This window comes from Sus scrofa, chromosome 18 (genome assembly GCF_000003025.6).
Source record: "Sus scrofa isolate TJ Tabasco breed Duroc chromosome 18, Sscrofa11.1, whole genome shotgun sequence".
In the NCBI taxonomy this organism is placed as follows: Eukaryota; Metazoa; Chordata; class Mammalia; order Artiodactyla; family Suidae; genus Sus; species Sus scrofa.
In genome coordinates, this window is record NC_010460.4 from 28,780,317 (window position 1) to 28,806,340 (window position 26,024).

General features: G+C 37.0%; 1 protein-coding gene across 4 annotated transcripts in view; it reads right to left on the reverse strand.

Moving 5' to 3' along the window:
- CFTR (cystic fibrosis transmembrane conductance regulator) overlaps positions 1–26,024 on the reverse strand; it is a 190,493-nt gene that overhangs the window by 152,600 nt on the left and 11,869 nt on the right. For all 4 annotated transcript variants that reach the window (XM_021078522.1, XM_021078520.1, XM_021078523.1 and 1 more), the window contains 1 exon segment: positions 3,020–3,130. Coding sequence is in view for 1 of the 4 variants with exons in the window: in NM_001104950.1 (NP_001098420.1) it covers positions 3,020–3,130 (111 nt within the window). In the remaining 3 variants the exon portion in view is untranslated.

The following is a 26,024-nucleotide window of genomic DNA, read 5'->3' on the forward strand; positions in this document are numbered from 1 at the left end:
TCTTCATCTTTAAACAGTACAGAGATGAGAAGTTTCACAGGAAAGAACTAGATAAGGACTTTGAATTTTATCATCAGCCATGGGCATAACTATCCATCTACCACTATTAGAGGTGGTTCTAAGTTACTCTAAAGGAAGAGCACAAACTCAGATTTGAGGGCGAGTTTGGCAGGCATGGCATTGTGCATGGCCACTGACTTCCCTGAGAAGCTTGCTATCTAGAATGCCTTAATTACCCTCTGCCATCTGTCTACCTCCTCACACTCTTTCCCACCCTCTCACTCACACACACAGGACCTGCCTCCCATCCATGTCATTCAGTGATTCACCAAGTCCTACACTGATTACTCTTTCCCTTAGCATCCATTTAGAGCTTATTTTGGATTTGCTGATATACCTACAATGTGTTATAGTTATGTATTTTTTCTCTGCAGCAGTGTTACAGGTTGTTACATGCTAGCCACTTCACATTCAATCATCAACCACTCATTCAACAAATATTTACTGAGCACCTATTATAATCGGCCCTTTGTGTCTGTGGGTTCCACATCCACAGACTCAGCCAACTTGGGATAGAAAATATTCACACACACATGCAAATCCAGAAAGTTCCAAACAGCAAAACTTGAATTTTGTCATGTGCCAGAAACTATTTACATAATATTTACATTTTTTAGGTATTATAAGTAAGCTAGAGGTGATTTAAATGTACAAGAGGATTGTGTAGGCCATATGCAAATACTATGCCATTTTATATAAGGGGCTAAAGCATCCAGAGATTTTGGTGTCTCTGGGGGATCCACTTAGGACCATTGTATATATCAGACTCCATTTTAGACTCTACTCCAGGCACATGATAAACAGAACAAATAAAAAAAAAAAAAAATCCCTGCCCTCAGGCTTCATGGCACTTACACAGAAATAAGTGCTCAATGATAGGTGCTGGTCCTTGATCCTGGAAATGTGAACTTACTACTCCCATTAGCCTAATTCTTTGAATTAAAATCAAGAAAAAATAAGGTTGAATATTTTATTTGCCTTGAAATTTCAAAAGAAATTCAATGAGTTTAATGAAAATAAGATAAACAAATTGAAAGTCTATTTTATTTTGGGGCAGTTAAAAAAATAGGTACTTCTTTCTTATTGTTCTTTTTCTTTTTTTCTTTTTTTTTTTTTTTTTCTTTTTGCCAGCTCCCTCCCCTCTTTCCCCTTCATCTGGTATCAGACCCTGTACTGCTGGCACCAGACCAGTCTAGCTTATTCAGAGACTGTTGCTGGTCCAAGGAGAAAGCTTGTGATTGAGAAATTTCTGGGATTTTTCCACAGTTGGCCAAGGAGAAAGGACTCTTTCTTCTGTGGTCTATAAAGATATGAGCAAAGAATTCTGAGGATCCACTGCATGGAGGAAGCTGGTCTAAGAGAATAAAACCAGTCCCTGGTTCCACTGAGTTCCTAAGGCCGGTCCTCTTCCTAGCCTTCACACAGGTAGACTACATGAGCCAATAAATTCCCTCTTTTTATTTACTTAAGCTAGTTAATTAGGTTTCTGTCACTGACAAACAAAAGGATTATAACCAATATTCTTAGAAAAGAAGATTTCTTTACAATGGGAAACATTGTTTCTGGGGAGGCAGTAGTATACACCTGGGTTTGAACCATGGCACCATCAGTTATTAACTGGAAAATTACATCATTTTTCTGATTCTCAGTTTGCTCTTCTATAAGATGGAGATGATGCTTTCCTTTCAGAGTGGCTGAAAGGAGATACTACACCTGCCATTCAATGTGTACTCAAAGATATGAAATTTCTTTGATATCCAATAGCCATTACCTTAAGATTTCTGAGGATGTACATTTGTATTAATGCAGTAAGATTCCGGAGGCAGGAGTTCCCGTCATGGCGCAGTGGTTAACGAATCTGACTAGGAACCATGAGGTTGCAGGTTCAGTCCCTGCCCTTGCTCAGTGGGTTAACGATCAGGCGTTGCCATGAGCTGTGGTGCAGGTTGCAGACACGGCTCGGATCCCAAGTTGCTGTGGCTCTGGCGTAGGCTGGTGGCTACAGCTCCGATTTGACCCCTAGCCTGGGAACCTCCATATGCCGCAGAAGCGGCCCAAAGAAATAGCAAAAAGACAAAAAAAAAAAAAAAAAGATTCTGGAGGCAAATATACACAACTTGCTTCATAAAGGTGTTATTTCAGTCTTTACAAAATCCACTTAATGTACTTTAAAGACAGGTAACTTCTCAGAATTCAAAGAATCCATATATGTATTTTAAAAAAAAAATTCCTCAGGAAAACGTTTCTCTTTTTTTTAATCCTTCCATTTTTTAAATCTTTTCTTTCCTCTTACGGCCACACCTTCGGCATATCGAAGTTCCCAGGTCAGGGATGAATCAGAGCTGCAGCTGAGGTCTATGCCACAGCCACAACAATGCTGGATCCGAACAGCATCTGAAACCTATGCCACAGCTTGCAGCAATGCTGGATCCTTAACCCACTGAGTGAGGCCAGTGATCAAACCTGCATCTACACAGACATCTTCAGTTCTCAACCTACTGAGCCCAAAGGGAGCTCCATTTTTTAATTTTTCATTGATTGACACATCATCTGAAAAGTAAGATGTTCCTATTTGAAATATGCCATTTTGGAGTTCCCGTCGTGGCGCAGTGGTTAACGAATCCGACTAGGAACCATGAGGTTGCAGGTTTGGTCCCTGCCCTTGCTCAGTGGGTTGACGATCCTGCGTTGCCGTGAGCTGTGGTGAAGGTTGCACACGCGGCTCGGATCCCGCGTTGCTGTGGCTCTGGCATAGGCCGGCGGCTGCAGCTCTGATGCAACCCCTAGCCTGGGAACCTCCATATGCCGCAGGAGCGGCCCAAAGAAATAGCAAAAAAAAAAGAAAGAAAGAAATATGCCATTTTAAGAATTAAACTCTCCACTGTCACTTCTCTATTCTCTAAGTAGTTAATACTATTAACCTCTCTCTTCAACTATTAAACAATGTGCATGAACATACCTTTCCAATTTTTCAGACAGATTGTCAGCAGAGTCAGAAGAAGAGATATGGTATATGTCTGACAATTCCAGGCGCTGTCTATATCCTTTTCTCAAAATTGGTCTGGTCCAGCTAAAATGAAGAGTGGAGAGAAAGATAAAAATATTAACTTGATTTGCTCTCCAATGTGGACTTGGAATAAGATATGGTTTCAAATCTTCTAGCATGTTAAAAATGGTGATGCATATAAGAAGAAAATAAGTAAACTTATAGAAATGTCAGGGATTCGTATCTTACAGAAAACAACTGTATAAAACATCAGCACTTCTGAACTGATGAGACTATAGCTTTGTCTAAAAGGATCAAGAACAATGGTAGAATCCTTCCCAAGGGAAAAGACAAACTGCTAAACATCCTATATGAAAAACATTCTTCTTAAAAAAAAATCCCCAAAATAATCAGATACAGGAGTTTAGAGTTTGCTAAAGTCTATTCTCTATCGCTTCAACTATAAAACGATCTGTGAATAAGAAGATAGACCCTCATCTGACACTCATATAATTTTGTTAACTGTAGCACAGAGTAGTGAGTAATGAGCTACTTGTTGAATGAACTGACTGTAGCTGGAGGGTTAATGAGTAGTGTGTATCAATTTGTTGACTTAATCATCACCTCTGAATGAGGGTGGGGATCATAATTTTCTTATGTTTTGTCTCCTCACTCCACAGCATTTACGCACATCTGCCCACTACACATCTAATAAATAACAATTTATGATGAAAACTGGGGACGTTAGCACCGTAAATAATTGGGCAGGATACTTCAGTTATTTTCACATACATTGTTTCCAGCTATTGTGAGTAAAGCAAAATAATCTTCGCAGACATAAAATCTAAAAAAAGAAGTCAAAGAAAAAGGAAAACCAAGAGGAGAGAGGGGGAGCGAGAGAAGTGTAAAACAGAAATGGTTACAAAGAGACAGTTCTTTATGAAATTTGAGCAAAGGAGACCTTTCTTGTGAAATTTCGTATATTTATTAAAGAAAGGAATTGAACATGGAATTAATGATTCCTAACATATGCTTTTACCCTTAGCTTCTTTCTTTTCTTCAGAAAGGTCTAAAATTTGTGTCACTGAGACTTTGGTAACATATCAAAATGCGTGTTTCCCATAGATTTCAAAAATCAAAAAGGGAGTGATATAACAAGATCTGAGAGGCAAAATAAACTTGTAAAAGGAAAAGTATTCTAGCGACACCATTGAGAATAAAAAGAGGAAGTGCTATGCCAAATGCAAACATTTTGACATTGTTTCATAGCAACCAGAACCTTCAGACTTTGCAGAAGTCTCTCTTGTTCACTTTCAGCCCTCCCAACCCAGTGGTCTAGATTCTTGTTTAACACCCCTTCTTCCTGCTGTTTCTACAACTTACTCTTCCTTAAAATTTAACTGAATTAGGACCCAACTCAAAGACTAAGTCATTTCAGTAACTATTTCTGACTAGGATATTGAGTGACAATGGCTTAATGTGTCAGTTTTTCCTATCAACTTGAAATCTTTGCATCTTAACAAGAGCCTTCAAACCTCAACAAAGGGTGATAATTAAGTTTCATCTTTATTGCCCAGTGCAATTTTTCCTGGAGAACAAGAAGGGAAATAGTTGAGGACAGTCTGAGCAGAGCAGCTTAAGAAGTGCCAAGCTCATGCTGCATCTGCAGTGGACATCGTCTGAGTGGCACATACTCCTGGCACCTGGCCCTTGCCATCCAGTATCCAAGTTAAGCACTGGAAGATTATAGGGGGTAGTTAGGCAGTAAAAAATCTGGGACAGCAATTTAGCATATAACCTCCATTGTGCTTTTATAAGCCTTTGTAAACTTAACCTCCATTGTGCTGTTATAAGCCTTTGTAAACTTAGGTCAAGAAGTTAAAATGTGGAGTTCCTGCTGTGGTGCAGTGGATTAAGAATCCAAATGCAGTGATTTGTGATTGCGATGTTATGGGTTTGATCCCTAGCCTGGTGCAGTGGTTAAGGACCTGGCATTGCTGCAGCTGTGGCGTAGATCAAAACTGTGGCCCAAATTCGATCCCAGGCCTGGGAACTTCCATATGCCATGGATGTGACCATCAAAAAGGAAGAAAAAAGGTGAAAATGTGAAGCAAGTGTGTACTACTAATTTTAAAAGTATGTGTATATAGCACTTTTACAAATATTAGCACATTGTGATTTTTATTTGAAATTCTCCATAGGTAACAAAAAGGGATCCTTGTCCTATTTTAAGAATAAAGAAATGGGAGTTCAGAGGTGCTAGTATGTCTGCTGCAAAATGGTAAAAACTAGATTTTTGTCATATTCTTCTGACTTCATTTCTTCCATTACTAAGTTCAGCTTTCCCTGTTTAGAAAAATTAGGCATGGTGGGTTGTTCTAGAAAGTGCTGAAAGAAGGGTCTAGAAGTAGGGAGACAAAAAGCACACTGCAGTGAGTGGTGTGGTGTGCTGGCAAATCTTTAACCATGCTTTCTCCAGGAATGAATGAATGAATGACAAAAAAAAAAAAAAACCACACACACAGCAAAGTGACATAGCATTTGCCAGTTTCTGTGGTGTAAATACTCCCACCATGAACGATTTCAAGCCACTGAATATAAAGTCACTGAACAGAGTTGGGTAGAGATACACAGTTGCATATAGTATAGTGTGCTTACCATTCAGATACAGCCAACATAACTTCAACTACATAGAAAAATAATTAGGTAGTGATAAATTTGGGGTTATTACCTTTGTGTTAATATAATTTGTCTAATTGTAAGTTTAAATCATTTAATTTTTATTACTAGTTACGTTTAACAACCAGCTCACAAAGTTCCTGAAAATTTAGCTATCACCCTGTTTGGGAAAAGCATTTTAGTAACTTGTTTGGAAATAAGCAGTTTTAGAAGAATGCCCTAACCAATTGATCTCTAGACTGCTACTCTAATGTACAGATCCTGGACTTGAGCTGCAACATTGTCAGCCTCCAGCTAACCCTGCTAGCTTCAGACTGGCATTGCAATCCAAATTGGCTCTTATCCATCTATTCTGTTACTATTTGTCCTGAAGTCAGTGGTTTTTATAACTGATAGACTCCTTGGTTTGTTTCAAATCTGAAGACCAGGGAAGATTCCGTCAGCAACCAAGGACCTCTGTTCTGTCCTGAATGAGTTTTTCCTCCAATTGTAGGGCTTGTCACTATACTTGTACATAAAATATGCAGTCATACCACTCCCCAGATTTTCTCCAATTTTTACTATATTATGCAGTATTTAACACACTGTACCCTTAAAGCTGTCCATTTATCTTTATTTCAAAAATCTGAATATATGGCCAGCATATATTTGCTCATTGTTTGATGCTGATATTTAAATGTTAATAAACTAGTATACCTCCCCCCAAAATTTAACAATCAGCTTAGCCAAAAAGGGCCAACTACAGCAATAATGGACTGAAAGTCTTGGAACAAGGATAATAGATAGCATTGAGAATGGGAAGGAAGGGGCCAAGTGAAAATTTAGTAAAGAGAAAAATATACTCCATATATTAATAAACCTTTAATTTTCAGTATGTTTGAAATTATTAACATATGAAACTAAATTTACCAATGAAGAGAATTTCACTATCCATAAATACAATAACAAAAAGTCATTTGCAGGAGAGTTAAAAATAAACCTTGTCTTTCTTTTAAAAACTAAATAAACATATATCTTTTGATCCATATCTAAGACCTGATCACCATTTCTATAAATGAGTTTTCGGCTCATCTTAAAGTAGTACAATTTGCAGGCTGCATTTATAAAAAACTTCCTATGTTATCTCTGCCCATGGTAAAATGTATGTTACATCATGACATCTAGCTTTGATTATCAAGAGTTCCATAGCCCAGCAAAATCAAACCAAACATATCAGTAGGATTAAAAGTGAGCCATGTATAATTACTAACATAATTTAGTGTTTCTGACAGGTTCACTACAGTTAAATCTAATATTCAAAACCTGAAATAGAAACTTAAGGTAGGAGTTCCCATTGTGGCTCAGCGGTAACAAATCCAGCTAGTATCCATGAGGACAGGGATTCCATCCCTTGCCTCGTTCAGTGGGTTAAGGATCCAGCATTGCCATGAGCTGCAGTGCAGGTCACAGATGCAGCTCAGATCTGGCATTGCTGTGGCTCCAATTTGACCTGGGAACATCTATATGCCTTGGGTATATCCCTTAAAAAATAAAAAACTTAAATTATGAGAACTAAATCAATTAACTTCAGGCTGCCTGGCGATCACCAGAGTTATCTTAGAGAAAGAATTTGTTTCATGGGATTGAGCCAGAAAAAAAAAAAATTGAATGAAATTTCTGCCCCATTAAAGAGGTCTCTGACTCACACACGAAAAACTTATAGTTTCTGGAGGAGACAGTTTGGGGGGTGGGGGGATGTGCTTGGGCTGTGGGATGGAAATCCTGTGAAATCAGATTGTTATGATCATTATATAACTACAGATGTGATAAATTCATTTGAGTAATAAAAAATTAACATATCAATAATTTCACTAAATATGAATGGTCTAAATATATACTAAAAACAGAGTTGGACAGAGTAAATAAAAATTATTAAACTATAAAAAAATTAAAAATAAAAAAAATTAAGAGGTCTCCACACCTACCTCAAACCAGCCTTGGAAATAAAAAACAAATACAAAACAAGCCAAAAATTCCCCAGGTATCCACACTTCGACACTCTATGAAATAGTTACCATAAAACTCTAGCCACCACTCCTCTTGAATAAGCCTAAGTTAAACATACTTGGATATAATTTAGGAAAGCCGACTCGAGATTTCTATTTCAGTATTTCTTACATTAAAAACTATTCATTATCAGTAAGTGTTTCATTATCAATGCAGGTACACCTGGAATAACCAACCAAAGGCAATAAACCCTATTCTTCTTCCTCTTCCTCAAATTTCTTCCCCTTCACCCCTTCTTCTCACCTCTACTTGATCTTATCCTTCTCCTTCATTCATAACCTGTCACTATATGTTACAAATGGACTTATAAATAGATCTACTTAGATACTGTGACAGTTTCCAAAGTTCTAATTATTTCTAACAGAAATTAGTTAATGATTGATTATGCAAGGTAGGAGACAGTGATCCTTAAGGTGTATAGTTCTTTATATTCTAAAGTTTTAAACTAACTTCAAGAAAAGTCTACTACCCCATACACACTGTTCACTAAACTGTAAGAGACTTCGGGTTTTATTAAGGAAAAATTCTATTGCTTGATTTCTTTTTTTTTTTTTTTTTTTTTTTTTTTTTTTTTTTTTTTTTGTCTTTTTGCTATTTCTTGGGCCGCTCCCACGACATATGGAGATTCCCAGGCTAGGGGTTGAATCGGAGCCGTAGCCACCAGCTTACACCAGAGCCACAGCAACGCATGACCCGAGCCGCGTCTGCAACCTGCACCACAGCTCACGGCAACGCAGGATCGTCAACCCACTGAGCAAGGGCAGGGACCGAACCCGCAACCTCATGGTTCCTAGTCGGATTCGTTAACCACTGCGCCACAACAGGAACTCCTGATTTCTTTTTTAAACACACACACAATGAAACCATATTTCGTTTCATTTCTTAAGACAAAATTTCCAATTTTTGCATAGATATAGAGTTACTTGTAATTCCTTATAATTAAAAGAATCTTCCAATTACAGACAGTATTAAAGCCTTGATTTTCACAAAATCTGTCCCCCTAAAATCACATAATTAAAGCTTAAAATCATTTTTCCATTTGACATTTGGCTTTTGTTAGTTCATTGTTAATCCAAATATCCAACATTTTCATCTACTGGAATTTAAGATGAAGGTCAGTTATCAGCTCTTTTTTAGTTCAAAATAATTTTGTTTTTATAAAACAATCATGCCTACACATTATTTAACATCACTTTTGATTTAACTAGCCAAATAAAATAAAATGAAATAAAATTACGATCCAAACCCACAGTTGCATGACACAGCTCCAAATGCTGACAAATTGATACACTCAAAAGACTAAGTATTTTTCCTTTTTGCATGAAATAATAAGTGAGGAACTAAGTCAAAATTAAACTACTTTGTGTGGACAAATTTAAATATGCTAGAGGTTTTCTCATCATCCAATATATTTACCCTGACTCTGAAACAGCCCAAATAATCTGGATAGTTCTATCTAAAGAAAATGTCGATGTTCAGGCAAAAAAAGATGAGGAATAGTTTATACAGACTAGGGCAATAAATCTCAAATTCCTGCAGCATATTCCACCAGTTTGCTTTAGGTTTTCTTGATAAAAGGCTATGATGGGGAGTTCCCATCGTGGCGCAGTGGTTAACGAATCCGACTAGGAACCATGAGGTTGCGGGTTCGGTCCCTGCCCTTGCTCAGTGGGTTGACGATCCTGCGTTGCCGTGAGCTGTGGTGCAGGTTGCAGACGCAGCTCGGATCCTGCGTTGCTGTGCCTCTGGCATAGGCCGATGGCTACAGCTCCGATTCAACCCCTAGCCTGGGAACCTCCATATCCGCGGGAGCGGCCCAAGAAATAGCAACAACAACAACAACAAAAGACAAAAGACAAAAAAAAAAAAAAAAAAAAAAAAAAAGGCTATGATGGAAAGAATTGATTTGAGACCAGAAGTCATTTCATCTGTACAAGGATTTTTTTAATCCATATAAATAACACTTCAAATATCAGTTGTTTTATCAACTTAGATTCAATGTTATCTTATAGTCAGATGTATTTTTCCCTCAATGAATTTTAATGAAACAACTTGAGAGGCATCTAGCTCTCAAAAGTCCTTGTATGTGTCAAGAATGAACCCCAACAATACTGATTATTTCAAAAAAACAGAATGAACCCCTAAGTTGCAGCAATAGGGTGAGGGCCAAGTTGGTGAGTTCCTGTCCTCTAATTCCTAAAGATAACTAAACAGTACTTGCTACTTAGCCATAAAATGATGAATTAATAATCAATAACCACTTTAGTCAGCTCAATCACCTTTTTGCTTGCTAAAGATGAACTATTTTTGTGTTTGAGAGTTAATGTCTCATGAGGCTCTAATTTTACCAAGAGAATTATAGGAGTTCTTTTTCTTTCTCTGGATGAGTAAACAGTAAAGTAAATAAATTTCAGAAGATCTGGAAAGATAATTATTTGCTGCTCAACAAAATATCTCAAACCCAATTATGAAAAATCTTCTGGAGGCCCAGAATTTAAAGCCATAATGTAAATCAATTTAACTTCATGCCTAATAAATCTAAACATTAAATAGAAAATCCATCTACCCATTATATAAGATGCTTCTAAATATAAATGTATTAAAGATATAAGCATATTTAGAAATGTCCATAAGGTAACAGAGATCCTAAAGGACACAATAGAAAATTTAGACTTAATTGACATTTTCAGGACACTACATCCAAAAAAATCAGAATATGCATTCTTTTTAAGTGCACATGGAACTTTGTCAAGGATTTACCACACACTGGGGCACAAAACTAACCTCAACAAATTTAAGAGTATAGAAATTATTTCAAGCATCTTCTCTGACCACAATGGCATGAAACTAGAAATCAACCACAGGAAAAGACATAAGAAAAAAAATAACTATATGGAGACTAAACAACATGCTACTAAAAAACCAATGGCTCAACAAGAAAATCAAAAGGGAAATTAAAAAATACCTTGAGACAAATGATAATGAAGGTACAAACATTTAAAATCTATGGGATGCTGCAAAAGCAGTTCTTAGAGGGAAGTTCAACACAGGCCTCCCTCAAAAAAGAAGAAAAATCTCAAATCAAAAACTTAACCTACCACCTAAAACAATTAGAAAAAGAGGTACAAACAAAACCTAAAGTAAGTAGAAGGAAGGAAATGACAGAGATCAGAGAGGAAATCAATAAAACAGAGATTCAAAAAAACAATAGAAAAAATTGATAAAACCAAAAGTCAGTTCTTTGAAAGGGTAAATAAAATTGACAAAACTCTGGGCAGACTCACAAAGAAGAGGAGAGAAAGAACTCAAATAAACAAAATAAGAAATGAAAAAGGATAAATCTCAATGGATACTGCAGAAATTTTTAAAAAACTATAAGAGACTATTAAGAACAATTATTTGCCAACAAATTTGACAATCTTAAAGAAATGGACAACTTTCTAGAGATATACAGCCCACCAAAACTGAATCAAGAAGAAACAGATCAACTGAACACACTGATCACTAGAAATGAAATTAAATAGGTAAAACAAAAAAAAAAAAAAAAGCACTCTCTACAAAGTCCAGGACCAGATGGCTTCTACCAGGCAGATTCTACCAAGTATACAAAGAACTTAGACCCATCCTTCTTAAACTTTTCCAAAAGGTTGAAGAAGGAATAATGCCAATGACATTCTATGAAGCCACCATCACCCTGATACCAAAACCGGACAAACATACTACCAAAAAAGAAAATTATATATCCATATTCTTTGATGAATACAGATGCAAAAATTCTCAACAAAATTTTAGTCAACCAAATCCAACAATATATAAAAAAGATCATACACCATGACTAAGTGGGATTCATCCCAAGTTCACAAGGATGGTTCAACATATGCCAATCAACCAACATCATACATCACATTAACAAAAGAAAACTCAAAGCCCACATGATTATATCAATAGATGCAGAAAAAGTATCTGACAAAATCCAATATCTATTCATGATATATAAAAAAAAACTTCTACCAAAGGTATAGAGGGAATATACCTTAACGTTAAGCCATTTATGAAAAACCCACAGCTAATATAGTACTCTATGGAGAGAAGCTAAAAGACTTCCTGCTAAAATCTAGAACAAGACAAGGATGCCCACTCTCACCACTTTTATTCAACATAGTACTGGAAGTCCTAGCCACAGCAATCAGATGGACAAAAGAAATAAAATGTATCCAAATTGGAAGAGAAGAGGTAAAATTGTCACTGTATGCAGATGACATATTATATATATAGAAAACCCTGAGGACTCAACACAAAAACTATTCAAACAATCCACAAATTCAGCAAAGAAACAGGATACAAGATAAACATTCAGCCATCAGTTGCATTTCTGTATACTAACAATGAAATATTAGCAAAGGATTATTAAAATAGAGTATTTTTTAAAGTTGCACAACCAAAAATTAAACACTAGTAATAAACCTGACCAAGGAGGTGAAAGACTTAATATACTGAGAAATATAAAACATTAATCAAGGAAATTAAAGAGAATTCAAAGAAATGGAAAGATATCCCGTGCTCCTGTGTTGGAAAAATTAATATTGTAAAAATGGCCATACTACCCAAAGCAATCTACAGATTCAATGCAATTCCTATCAAATTATCCATGATGTTTTTCACAGAACTAAAACAAACAATCCAAAAATTTATATGGAACCACAAAAGACTCAGAATTACCAAAGCAATCCTGAGCAACAAAAACCAAGCAGGAGGCATAACTCTCCCAGACTTCAGGCAATATTACAAAGCCACAGTCATCAAACAGTGTGGTACTGGTACCAAAACAGACACACAGACCCATAGAACAGAATAGAGAATTCAGAAATAAGCCCAGACACCTATGGTCAATTAATCTTTGACAAAGGAGGCAAGAACATAAAATGGGAAAAAGACAGTCTTTTCAGCAAGAATTGCTGGGAAACCTGGACAGCCTCATGCAAATCTAGAACACACCCTCATACCATGCATGAAAATAAACTCAAAATGGCTTAAAGACTTAAATATAAGATAAGACACCATCAAACTCCTGGAAGAGAACATAGGCAAAACATTCTCTGACATCAAACTTACAAATGTTTTCTTAGGTCAGTCTCCCAAATCAATAGGGAAAAAAAAAAAAAAAAAAAAAAACAACAACCAATGGGACCTAATCAAACTTACAAGTTTGCACAGCAAAGGAAAAAAAAATGACAACATATGGAATGGGAGAAAATAGTGTCAAACAATGCAACCAACAAGGGTTTAACCTTCAAAATATGCAAACAACACATCCAACTCAACAGCAAAAAAACAAACAACCCAATTGAAAAATGGGCAAAAGACCTGAATAGACATTTCTCCAAAGACGTACAGATGGCCAACAGGCTCTTGAAAAAATGATCAACATCACTAAATATTAGAGAAATGCAAATCAAAACTACAGTGAGGTACTACCTCACACCAGTCAGAATAGCCATCATTAACAGGTCAACAAATAACAAATGCTGGAAAGGGTGTGGAGAAAAGGGAACCCTTTTTTTGTTGGTGGGAATGTAAACTGGTACAACCACTATGGAAACATTATGGAGGTATCTCAGAAAACTAAATATAGAACTATCATGTGATCCAGCAATCCCACTCCTGGGCATATATCCAGAGAAAACTTTCGTTCAAAAAGATGTATGTACCCCTATGTTCACTGTAGCAGTATTCACAATAGCCGAGATGACCTAAATGTCCATTGTCAGATGAATGGATTAAGAAGATGTGGTATATATACACAATGGAATACTACTCAGCCATAAAAAAGAACAAAATAATACCATTTGAAGCAACATGGATGAAACTAGAGACTCTTATACTAAGTCAAGTAAGTCAGAAAGAGAAAGGCAAATACCATATGATGTCACTTATATCTGGAATCTGATATATGGCACAAATGAACCTATTACGGAAAAGAAATAAACTCATGGACACGGAGAACAGACTTTTGGTTGCCAAGGGGGAAGGGGAGGGAGTGGGATGGACTGGTTGTTTGGGGTTAGTAGATGCAAAGTATTGCATTTGGAATTGATGAGCAATGAGATTCAGCTCTATAGCACAGGGAACTATATCTAATCACTTGTGATGGAACATGATGGAGGATAATGTGAGAAAAAGAATATGTATATATATATATATATATGAATATGACTGGGTCACGCAGCAGAAATTGACAGAACACTGTAAACAAACTATAATAAAAAATTTATTTAGAGTCTCTAATGTCTATGAGCATGTATAACTTTGCAAAGGAAGAGGAGTACTTTTTAATTAAAGAAGAAGGTACATACAACTACAATCATTACTTGCTATGGCTATTTATGAACATAAACTTTCTAATCAAATATGTTTTAATTCCATGATTCTCCTATAATGCTCACTATCAATTTTAATTTCCCATGAAACTGCTTTCTTTTCATTCCTGATATGATTGCCTGAGGTAAAACATCATAACGAAGACTACAAAACTTGAGTCACCTAACTTCTACTATAAATCTGTCACAGGATGGAAACAAATCCAACCAGGAACCATGAGGTTGTGCGTTCAATCCCTGGCCTCGCTCAGTGGGTTAAGGATCCGGCGTTGCCATGAGCTGTGGTGTAGCTCGCAGACTCAGCTTGGATCTGGCATGGCTGTGGCTGTGGTGTAGGCTGGCGCACAGCTCTGATTCGACCCCTAGCCTGGGAACCTCCATATGTCATGGGTGCAGCCCTAAAAAGCCAAAAAAAAAAAAAAAAAAGTAAAAGAAACTGAATTCATGATTTTAAGAACAAAACTCTGGGTTTTAACCCTGTCTCTAGCATTTCCCAGTCATGTGACCTTAGAAATGGCACCTCCAAAATCTCTTCCCTGCTGGAAATAACTACCGTGAATGCTTTACCTGGTTTTGTGGGGCCAAATTTAATGGTGTCTGTAAAAAATTTCAGCTGTACTCATTACCTGCTTCTTCACAGAAACTGCTTGGCTCAATTTACTTGTCAGAACACTATAATTTATTACTATTGGGTTTATAACAATCAAATAGCTAATATTAAGAGTACTACTATGGCTTTGTAAAATTCTAAGTATTTCACATACATTATTCCATGTAATTCCTACAACAACTCAGGAGATAAGTCCTAGGATTATCTCCATCTTACAGATGCGTATCTGAGGCTCAGGGAGCTTAAATAATTTATCCAGATCAGAGAAATTTCAAAATAGGACTGTGATACCAAAGCCTACACTTGTACCAAATTTGCCACATTAGGACTAATTTAACTAAACACATATACACACACACACAAAGGTAAATATGAAAAGAATAAGCAGCAATAGACAAAACAGACAAATTGGACATCATCAAAATGTAAACATTTTATGCCCAAAGCACACATTAAAGAAGTGGAAAAAATAACTCAAAGAATGGGAGAAAATTGTTGCAAATCATATATCTGATAAGAGACTTGTATCTAGACTATCTAAGGGACCCTTATAACTCAATATTAAAAAGACAACCCAATTTAAAAATGGGTAAAGGATCTGAATAAACATTTCTCCAGGAGCTCCCACTTTGGTTCAGTGGGTTAAGAACCTGATGTAGTGTCCATGAGGATGCAGTTCGATCCTTGGCCTTGCTCAGTGGGTTCAGGATCCAGTGTTACTGCAAGCTGTGGGGTCCGAGCAGATGCAGCTCAGATTCGGCATTGCAGTGGCTGTGGCGAAACTTAGCCTGGGAATTTCCATGTGCCACAGGTGCAGCTGTAAAAACAAAAAAAAAAAAATCATTTCTCCAAAGAAGATTACAAACACCCAGAAGCATATGAAAAATGCGTAACTTCATTAGACATTAAGGAAATGCAAATCAAAACCACGATAAGATACCACTTCACACTGACTAGAGTGGGAGTTCCCATTGTGGCACAGTGGTTAACAAATCCAACTAGGAACCATGAGGTTGCAGGTTTGATCCCTGCCCTCGCGCAGTGGGTTAATGATCCGGTGTTGCAGTGAGCTGCGGTGTAGGTTGCAGACACGTTGCTGTGGCTCTGGTGTAGGCCAGCATCTACAGCTCTGATTGGACCCCTAGTCTGGGAACCTCCATATACCACAGGAAGTGGCCCTAGAAAAGGCAAAAAGACAAAAGATAAATAAATAAATGGTAAAATTATTTAAAAAAAAAAAAAAAAAAACAGATAGTAAGAGTTGACAAAGAGGTGGAAAAATTAGAGTCCTTATACCCTGCTGGTGGGAATGTAAAATGATGCAGTCACTTTGAAAAACAGTCTGAAAGGTACTCAAAATATTAAAAATAAAGTTACTATGTGATCCAACAATTCTACTCCTTAGTATATGCTCAAGAGAAATGAAAATATATGTCCACACAAAAACTTGTATATCAATGTTTATAACAGCATTTTCATAATAAGCCAAAAAAGCAGAAACAACCGAAATATTTACCAACTGCTGAATGGAAAATTTTATATTCCTACAAATATAATATTGTTTAGCAACAGGTAAGAATGACATACTGATACATGTCACAACATGGATGAATATTGAAAAAATTATGTTAAGTGAAAGAAGCTAATCACAAAAGACCACATTGTTTGATTTATAAGAAATGTCCAGAATTGGCAAATCTATGGAGACAGAAAGTAGACCATTAGATGCCCAAGACAGGGGAGGGAGAAAGAATGGGGAGTGACGGCTTATATTATATATGGGTATGGAGTTTCCTTTTGGGGTGATGAAAGTGTTTTAAAATTGGTTGTAATGTTAATAACATGCCTCTTCAAAAAACACTGAATGGTATTTATGTGGATAATATTTCTGTATGAGAATTACATCTCAATAAAGCTGGTATTAAGACAAACACCATAAAGAAATCAACCGTCATTGTGGATTTGGGAAAGTTCTCCCAAGTGTGTGATTTTCACTCCTAAAATTGGTGAGATACAAATTTTTATTATGGTGACTTTGACATGCTAAACCTTTTATATATGTTAGTGCCTGGATAGGTGCTTCAAGTGATTAAAACTGTGCAGAGCCCACAAAAGATCCAAGAATTAATGACATGCAACATGAATCATAGAAATCCTGGCCCCCAGAAGCAAGACACTTAATTGCTGGAACTACTATGAACACAGAAAAAGTGCGAATGGTGATAGTACATTGAAGAAACAGAGGAACAAATACCATTGGTATAAAAAGACCACTTCTAGCAGCTATACTTCATTGTGAGTTGGGTTTTAGAGACTCAAGCAACTCAGAGACAATAAGCAATGCTACAAAAAATAGCCAAAGTCCATGTATTTTAGAAAAGCAGCCTCTGAGTATTGTTTCATGGTTTTAGTTTGATTTTTAGTCCATCGGGGCATGGTTATTAAAATGACATGAAATTGATTACAGATGGATCAACTGGCTAGCAAGACACTCTGATAAGCTGCCCTATAAAACTGCTGCACCTTGTATGAGTTTGCTTTTAGGAGCTCTTTCCTGACCAAGAAAGACAAGTGATAACATTGCTCTCTAATTTCTGCCTTGTATTTCCCTTGGCAATAAGAAATGTAGTTGAAACCAAGAAAATAAGGAAGAGGGGAAATGGATTGGCTTTCCGATTTTACAGTAGAAATGCCACTGTGTTCCTGGCTGGCATTTGTAAAAGCTGAGAGAAACGTGTGTGTCTGTCAGAACCTCATGACTATTACTGTTCTTTTAGACAATTGCGTGCTAGCGAACATAACAGAGAAGCAGTTTCAAGCATGCCCAGTGGTAGCTGGAAGGGAAAGAAGGCAAACAAGCTCTGCCTCATCTCCTAAGGTAGGAACAAGACACACTTCACATGAGCGATGTAAGGGTATCTCCCACATGATATATTGCCTTGACTTTTAATAATCCCATTTATTTGGTACCTTCTCCCTTTTTCTAGAACCACGAATCCCTTAGTGCAGCTCTTGTTCACCTAGTGTGTTCAGATACCATCACTAGGACTCTAAGGAAATGCTCTGGAGCGGGCTTCTCCATCTTTCGGCAATGAAATACCCACATCCTTCGGCGTCAGGATTGTCATTGTAGAATTAGCATCGGGACTCCAGGTCACATGAGATTTCTCTGCTAAAGTCTTTCTCTTGTAGTACAGAGATGACTCTCCTCTCTTGGGAACAGAAATCCTCTGAGAAGTTCTGGACTGTGGAGTCAGGGATCTGTGTGTTACGAGCTGCTAGAGGCAAATCACATGCTAAACTCTCATGACCTTCAACCTCCAAATGACAATGATCCCTCTCCATGTGTCCAAAAAAAAAAAAACACTGCTTATTAAATTCTGTGACACCTGCTTGCGAGTTACTGCCTCAAAGCAACTTTTCCCCCCAAAAAAAAATTTTTAAAAAAAGGTGTGATTCTACCTGATATAGTTTGAGGATGTTTACTTATCTTGCTTGATAGATGCAATGGTAAAATAGGGGTTAGAGGCAACCTCAGAAATGCTTCAAGACAAAGATGGTTAAGAACTGGTACTCCAAGGGTAGTACTCCAGTGTGAGGCATGAGGAAGGTAAAAGTGGATGATGTTTTCAGTTTAGTCATTTTAAATCTGGTCTTGAGGGTTCTGCTTGGAAAACGCTAGCCTGATAAATGATCAGTCAAATTGTAGAATTTTTCTCATTTATCTTAACCTTCTCTCCATTCTAGCTTGTTCACACCGCATGCTCTGAAATACTGTTATCCTACTGTTACTTGTGATTATTTCTTAGAAGGATTCAAAGAGCACTATGGCACGGTGATCAGACTTCCCAGCTGGAGATGATTTCCCATCTTCAAACTAGATATGGAATTTGGTTATTGGTGGCATTTTAACCCTTTTTTGAAATCTTCCATTGTGATTATTTCACCCTCTAGAAAACAAGTCACGAATTATAGAATTAAAAGGTAAATTTAGCATCTTCATTTCTCCCCACCTTTGTGGGGTGGGGAGTGTTTGTAGCCACATTGTATGATTTGGGATGTAAGCTTCAGACCCTATTCCTAAGGTTGTGGAGCAAAGCTAATGGCATTTTTCATTTTCTTGGAGCCTTGATATTACTGAGAGGGAGGCTGACAGTAAAACTCCTAAAAGGTGTAGGGGAGTGGCTGAACCCTCACCCAATCCACTGTCAATCCCAGAAAAAAGGAGAAAAGCAGCAGAATGGAGACAATCACTGGTTCAAGGTTTGACCATGGAAATATGACTTTACTGCAAGAGCCTTCCTCTAAATCCCCTTCACTTAATCTTTACATCTCTTTTTCTCATATAAGCAGCATATAAGTCAATAAGGACCCACAAAATACCCAATGTTTTCCCCCAAGAGCAAAACACACAATAATGGATAACTAATCCTAACAAGCAATGTAAGTGTTCAAAATGGTCACCTTTGCAATCAGATCATTAAAAACAAATCATAACGCAAATGATGATAGTTCAGTCAAACCGTCTCTATGGGCATTTAAGAATTATTGTGACTTCAAAATGTCAGAATCTTATTTGCAAACACACTTTAGGAAAAGAACTGTAAAGGAAACGTCAAGCCAGATTCTCTCCCTTTTGAACTCTGCAGGAGCTCCCACTGCAGGAAACCACTGCTAATAAGGGGGTTCTTAATTTTTTAAAGAAGTCTCCTATTACCATCATTTAGTACCACATCTTTTTTTTTTTTTTCGGTTTTGTACCAACCCCAACTGAGTGTCAGGTTATACTGAAAAAAAAAAAAAAATGAATTCTTCGAAATAACACCTGACTTCTATTTTCAAGAAACCTCAAATGTATTGAAATAGCTTCATATAAATTATGTATGTGAGTCACTCTACAATCTAGGCTTCATTTTCCTCCCATGGGTTCCATTCTCTCCTGTACTTCCTCCACCTCAGCTGCTAATGCTAACTGTCTAATTGGCTTTTGTAGCCATCGCCTGTGTCTCCAAACCAGATGGTAAGCCCCCCAGGGCAAACACCTTAGAGATTTTTTTTTACTGCTGTATCGCCTGCACCTAACACAGAGCACAACACATAAAAGCCACTCAATTATTTTTTAAATTGTGAAATTATGTTGCTACATTACACTTTGTTTACTAGTTTATTTCCCTCATAAGACTAACTCCTTGAGGACAATATGGGTATAATATATACCTTCAGATCTCCATTGTCTTGTCCAGTGCCCGAGGCAGTATAAAAACTAAATGAATTAATTTAACTATTTAATTATTCAAACATGTTATATTTATAGCCCACGGAAGGACACTGATATGACTGCAAAAGGGTGTTGCCCAGCCATTGCTCCTGGTCAAAGCATCAAAAAAAAAAAAAAAAAAAGTCAGTGGTAAATGTGATCCGACTATGAGGGTGTCTATACTTGTCCAGGGACAATTATTCAATAATAGTTTTACCCCTTTTCTGAGTCATAACTTAAAAACATATAATCCTGGGAGTTCTCGTTGTGACTCAGTGGTTAATGAATCTGACTAGCATCCATGAGGATACAGGTTTGATCCCTGGCCTCGCTCATGGGTTAAGGATCTGGTATTGCCATGAGCTGTGGTATAGGTCACAGACGCAGCTTGGATCCTGCATTGCTGTGGCTGAGGCATAGGCCAGCAGCTACAGCTCCAATTTGACCCCTAGCCTGGGAACCTCCGTATGCCATGGGTGCAGCCCTAAAAAAGAAAAACAAACAAACATATAATCCTAAAACTTCCAGCCAAAATCATTTAATTTTCATCAATAAAATGTCTTCATTTTTAACACTTCATTACCAAAACATTCTAATGACTGGCATTCATTATATCTAATTATTAGTGGAGATGTACCAAAATTTCATTAAATGGAAAGTCACTCTTCAGTCTACACAAGAGCAACTGGTCCCTTTTATCTTGACCCTTCTTGACAGTTTCCATATCATGTCACCTGACATACTCTGTACTGTCTCCACGTTATTTGTGTACCGTGATAGATGAAGTACACGTAGCTTATTTAAAATTTCATGAATTAGTGTAACCCTCTACATGTACTACATTTCATAATTTCAAAATGCTTCCATATTTCATTCTGCTCCTGAAGACTGTTACTCTGATAGGTTGAATTGTGTTCCTCTCAAAAAAGATATATTTGAATCCTCACCCCAGTACCTCAGAATGTGACTTTCTTTAGTGATCACGAGGTGATCAAGTTAAAATGAGCTCATTAGAATGGGCCCTAACCCTATATAATTGATGTCCTTAGGGAAAAAAAAGGGAAATTTAGACGCAGAGACAGGGACGCGAGAAGAATGCCATGTGAAGAAGGCAGAGATAAAAGTGAGCATCTATAAGTCAAAGAGTATCAGCAAATCACCAGAAGCTGGAAGAAAGAGTAACAGATTTTCGCTCACAGCCTCAGAGTAAACCAAACCTGCTGACATCTTGGTCTCGGACATTTAGCCTTCAGAACTGTGAGACAATACATTTCTGTTGTTTAAGCCACCCAGTTTTTAATACTGTTACAGCAGCTCTAGCAAACTAATACACTGGCTTATAAGAATATGAAGGTTAAGTTTATGTGTCCACTTAGAGGGTGTTTTTGGTGGAGATTTACATTTAAATTAGGAACTTTGGATAAAGTGGATTGTCTTTCATAATGCGGTGGGTCTCATCCAATCAGTTGAAGGCCTGAATAGAACAAAAATAGTGGCCTCCACAAGCAATAGAGAATTCTCCAGGACACTCCCCTCGGGATCAAAATGGAATATCAGCTCTCCTGGGTCTCCAGCCAACCAGCCCATCCTGCAGATTTTAGACTTGCCAGCCTTCCTACTCATGTGAGCTAGTTCCTCTTAATAAATCATATTTTACACCTATATATATTTTACATATCTGCATAAATACATACATCTTTACATTCTCTGGAGAACACTAATGTACATACTAAACACTCGATGAATATTAGATCATAATAATGCTGAGCGTGTTAAGACGAGGATAATGTGCTCGTACCAATGAACGCATCATCATCATCAAAGGTTAAGTAAATTGCTCAAGATACATTGTCGTTAAGTCACAGAGTGAGGACTCCAGCTAGGTCTGCCTGATCCTACACTACATTTCTGCCTCTACATATTGCTACCTAAGAGTTGACAATAAGGACAGAGAGAAAGTAGAATGTGAGATCATAGGATGGGTGAAGTGAGGACTGAAGGGAAGGTCAAGAACAACCAATGTGGGGGAAAAACTAGCTCAGTGGTTTTCAAACTGTGGACCCCAACACCTAGTGTTCCCCGGAGATACTTCCTTTCTGGAGTTCACCAACTTTTGATGTGAAATGTCAATAGTTTAAGTATGTTTTACTATTTTTTTAAAAAAGGAATAAAAAAAATCACACTTCTCAAATGTGTTTTATGAAAATTTTAGCACATTGGATTCATCCAGACATCGTCCTGGACCATAAGGCCAATTCGTTAAGTATCCACTACATAGGAAAGCTTCTCTTGACATCTCTTTGTACATATTTAAACATACTATAATCCATCATTGGTTATCTCCATACTGCATAGGTGAGCAGGTCACCACAGACACACGTGGGCCAAGCTCAATCCATAGCCCATCGTATCTCAGGCATATCTGCTCATACAAGGTTTCATTCCAGAATAAGAGAGTCGTGCAGTCCCCAGGGAATGATAACAAGTTGCAAGTGGTATTATTATGGTTTTACAACACTTTACCATGCTTACTCAACAGTAAGGTGACACTGATTACAAGACTCATAATCAATGTAATAATAGTCTTTCCAAAGCAAACAAACCCACTATCTTAAATATACAAACTTTTTAAAAGAAACTTTCAATATTATATATACTTATTCACACAACTACCTACCACTTTCTCCTTCAGTATCATAATTAAAGTTTTTTCTAAGTCTTCTCCACATTCAGGGCAAAAATATTCGTTTGAATTACAATTGTGAATTGGCTTTTCACAGTTCTGAGTAGGGTTACAAGCAACAAGTTGCATTCATAATACCTTCACCTGTAGGATAAGCAGTATAATTTTGAAACAGAGTGAAATGCTGAGCTTGGGCAACTTCTACTCTAGTTACAGTGCTTGGTAAGCCAGACAAACTTCAGACTAAATATCAACTGTTCTCTCAAAACTAGATCACAAAGTAATCTTTCTCAAGAAATGTCAAGCAGAAAACTAAATTTAGATTAAAAGTCAACTTTGTGGGATACAACCGATGCATATAATTCCACTGAGGTTACAGGAAGATAAGCCTTCTATGAATGGCTGAACTCTCAGATTATTCTTCCTGGGCCTGATGGCTGACAGGTTTCTTTTGACATCAGTTATAAGAGGCATCTCAATTTCAGAAGCGTAATGTGAAAAACATAAGCATGTAGGACCAAAAAAAGAGTACGTAAATGTTATATAATCATTTCAGCCCTTATCTTGGGGCAGGAGGCTAACTATATCTTAGTATTTATGGAGGTGTTATTGTCTTTTATTAACACTTTTATTTGCATATACTGCAGTTCCATGGATTCTGGATTCACTGATAAAAGTATTGGTTTTTAAAAAATGGTAAAAACTTACAGTGGGAAAATAATAAAAAAAAATACAGTGGGAAAATAATAAAAAAAATACAGTGGGAAAATAATAATAAAAAAAATACAGTGGGAAAATAATAAAAAAAAATGGTAAAAACCAATGAACTAGGAAAATCCAAGGTTTATATGTATGAAGCATCAAACATCAAGCTGAAGAACCATCTGCCAGGTGACTCTGCCTCATCCTTCAGCCCCAAGAAATACAGTAAGAACAAACATAAAGAAACAGATGACAGGGATGATGAACAACCAAGGATTGGTAATCAGAGCAGGACACAAAAGAGGGTGTGTGGTAGTGAGGGGAGCACGGAAGTGATCAGACCTGCAACACAGCAGAGGGAATGAAGTTGGGAAGATAAGAAGAGTCAGCAAAAAAGCTCAACAGAAAGGCTGACTCGGTAGCTTTGAGAAAGTGGGAGAAGACAGGAAGCTGGATTTGGAAAATGAAAAAGATGAAGGGAGATGATCAGCACCTGGATGGAATAAATCAGGATAAGAAGTAAAGTCTGGGTCAAGTTTTATGAAACTGAGCTCTTTCTAGGTAACAGTGGTTGGCTACTGGCATGATTTGGGCTCACCACACCTTTCACTCTTCAACAGGACATTTAGAACTTTAAAGACCTCATAAAGCTATGACAACAGCCTTCCCTCCACCCTTATCCCTCTCTCCCTCAAGCAGCTTGTCACAGGGACCCACACGAAACAACGAGAGGGCATGTTCCTGGCACTTCCAAGAAGAACTGAATCTAATATTTTCTTTAAATAATATTATTTATAAGGCATGTATTGAAAATAAACTTCAGAGACAAGAAAATTAAAATCTATATGCAAAATTAAGTTATATAATTTGCCAATTCCATTCTAGGTTTGTTGGATAGTGTGATATACTAGAGTCCTAGAGATTAATCTAAGTTCAGGTCTTGACTTCACAGTAATTAGCTGGGTGACCTTGCACAAACTCTTTAATCTTTCTAAACTACATTATTTCTTTCATATAGAATCTATCTAAAATTGTTTGAAGAATTTGCTGAGGTAGTATGTATAATTCCTGGTACATAGAAAATGTTTGATAAAGCTTAGGAGATATTGGAGGCAGAACTGCAGATTTCAAAAACTAAGAAGAAATTTTGAGTTCTGCGGCAAGTTGAACAATATCTATAAACTATCTTTAATTTAGTAAAAGAATGTGAACTTCCAGAATTCCCTTCTTTGGACCCTAAGTTGAAAAAAGAGGAATGATAGAATAGAGAAGCTTAATGGAGCTGGGAGATGAAATCTCCATATCCCATATTTTATGATTATGCGGTAGAATCCTGGTTTTTGTCCTCAAATCTGTAGTTTTCCAATCTTTCATTAAAGTTGAGAAGCACTAGTTGAGCGACTTAAGGGCCCTTTTCTTCTTCTTTTTTTTTTTTTTAGGGCCACACCCCACCATTTGGAAGTTCCCAGGCTAGGGGTTGAATGAGAGCTGAAGCTGCCAGCCTATACCACAGCCACAGCAGTGTGGGATCTGAGCCGTGTCTGCGATTTACGACACAGCTCAAGGCAATGCTAGATCATTAATCCACTGAGCGAGGCCAGGGAGTGAATAAACCTTCGTACTCATGGATGTGAGTCAGGTTACCGCTGAGCCACGATGGAAACTCAAGGTCAATTTCTTAAGATTGACTTAATGGCTCTTAGATTTTAGTACGTAAAGAACCACCCTATACGTAAAACAAAAAACAAGATTGTAGTTGCCCTCTCTCAAAGATTCTGGATTTAGTTGGTATGGAGTGATATCTAGGAATCTACATATTTAATGTAAGATACAGATAGAGGGGCAGACAGATAGATCTTAATATATTTTTGAGCAGGTAACTGGCAATTTGAGAAGCGCTTATCTAAATCTATAGAAAATCTGATATTTATGAAGCCCTTCTAATTTTAAGAGCATAAATATTTACCTAACAAATTTCTTAGTCCTGTTTCTAGCTAGATTCCTTTTTCAACAGAATAACTAAACTTTGATCAGATTTTCATTAATAGCAGATATGGTGGTGCATTGTTTCTTAATAATAACATACATGTCTACTAACCCCAGAATCTGACTCTATTCTTCAGTAGCAGTGGATGGAGTGACAGACTGACTCAGGAAAGACAAGAGTTGTGTCTTGGCAGCAACAGAAACCGCTGAATCAGCAAAACCTCGCACAAGTTCAAAAAGGCTGCCAGGTTACAACACCTCAATAGATCCAAAGACTGTGTTCAAGGACTAATGCAAAATACATTTCTAAATGTAATGATCTTCTCCTTACATGTCATAGGAAGTATTTTTTTAATTTTCCTAAATACATCAAAAAATTTTTGCTCTCAAGGAATTAAATTGTTGACTTCAGCAAAGTTTATTTTATTATGTAAGATGACTTTTATTCAGTCATTTTATAAATCAATTAAAAATGTAGGCCCCTTTCATTAAATGGAGTAAAGGGAAAATGCATAGGCATATATGATGGGCTTTGCTCCAAAGAAAAAAATGACTCATTAAAAATTAATGTGAAAATTCTAGTAAAAGAATAGTTACAATGTGTAATAATTTAAAGCTTTTATATGCGGCTTAAGTTC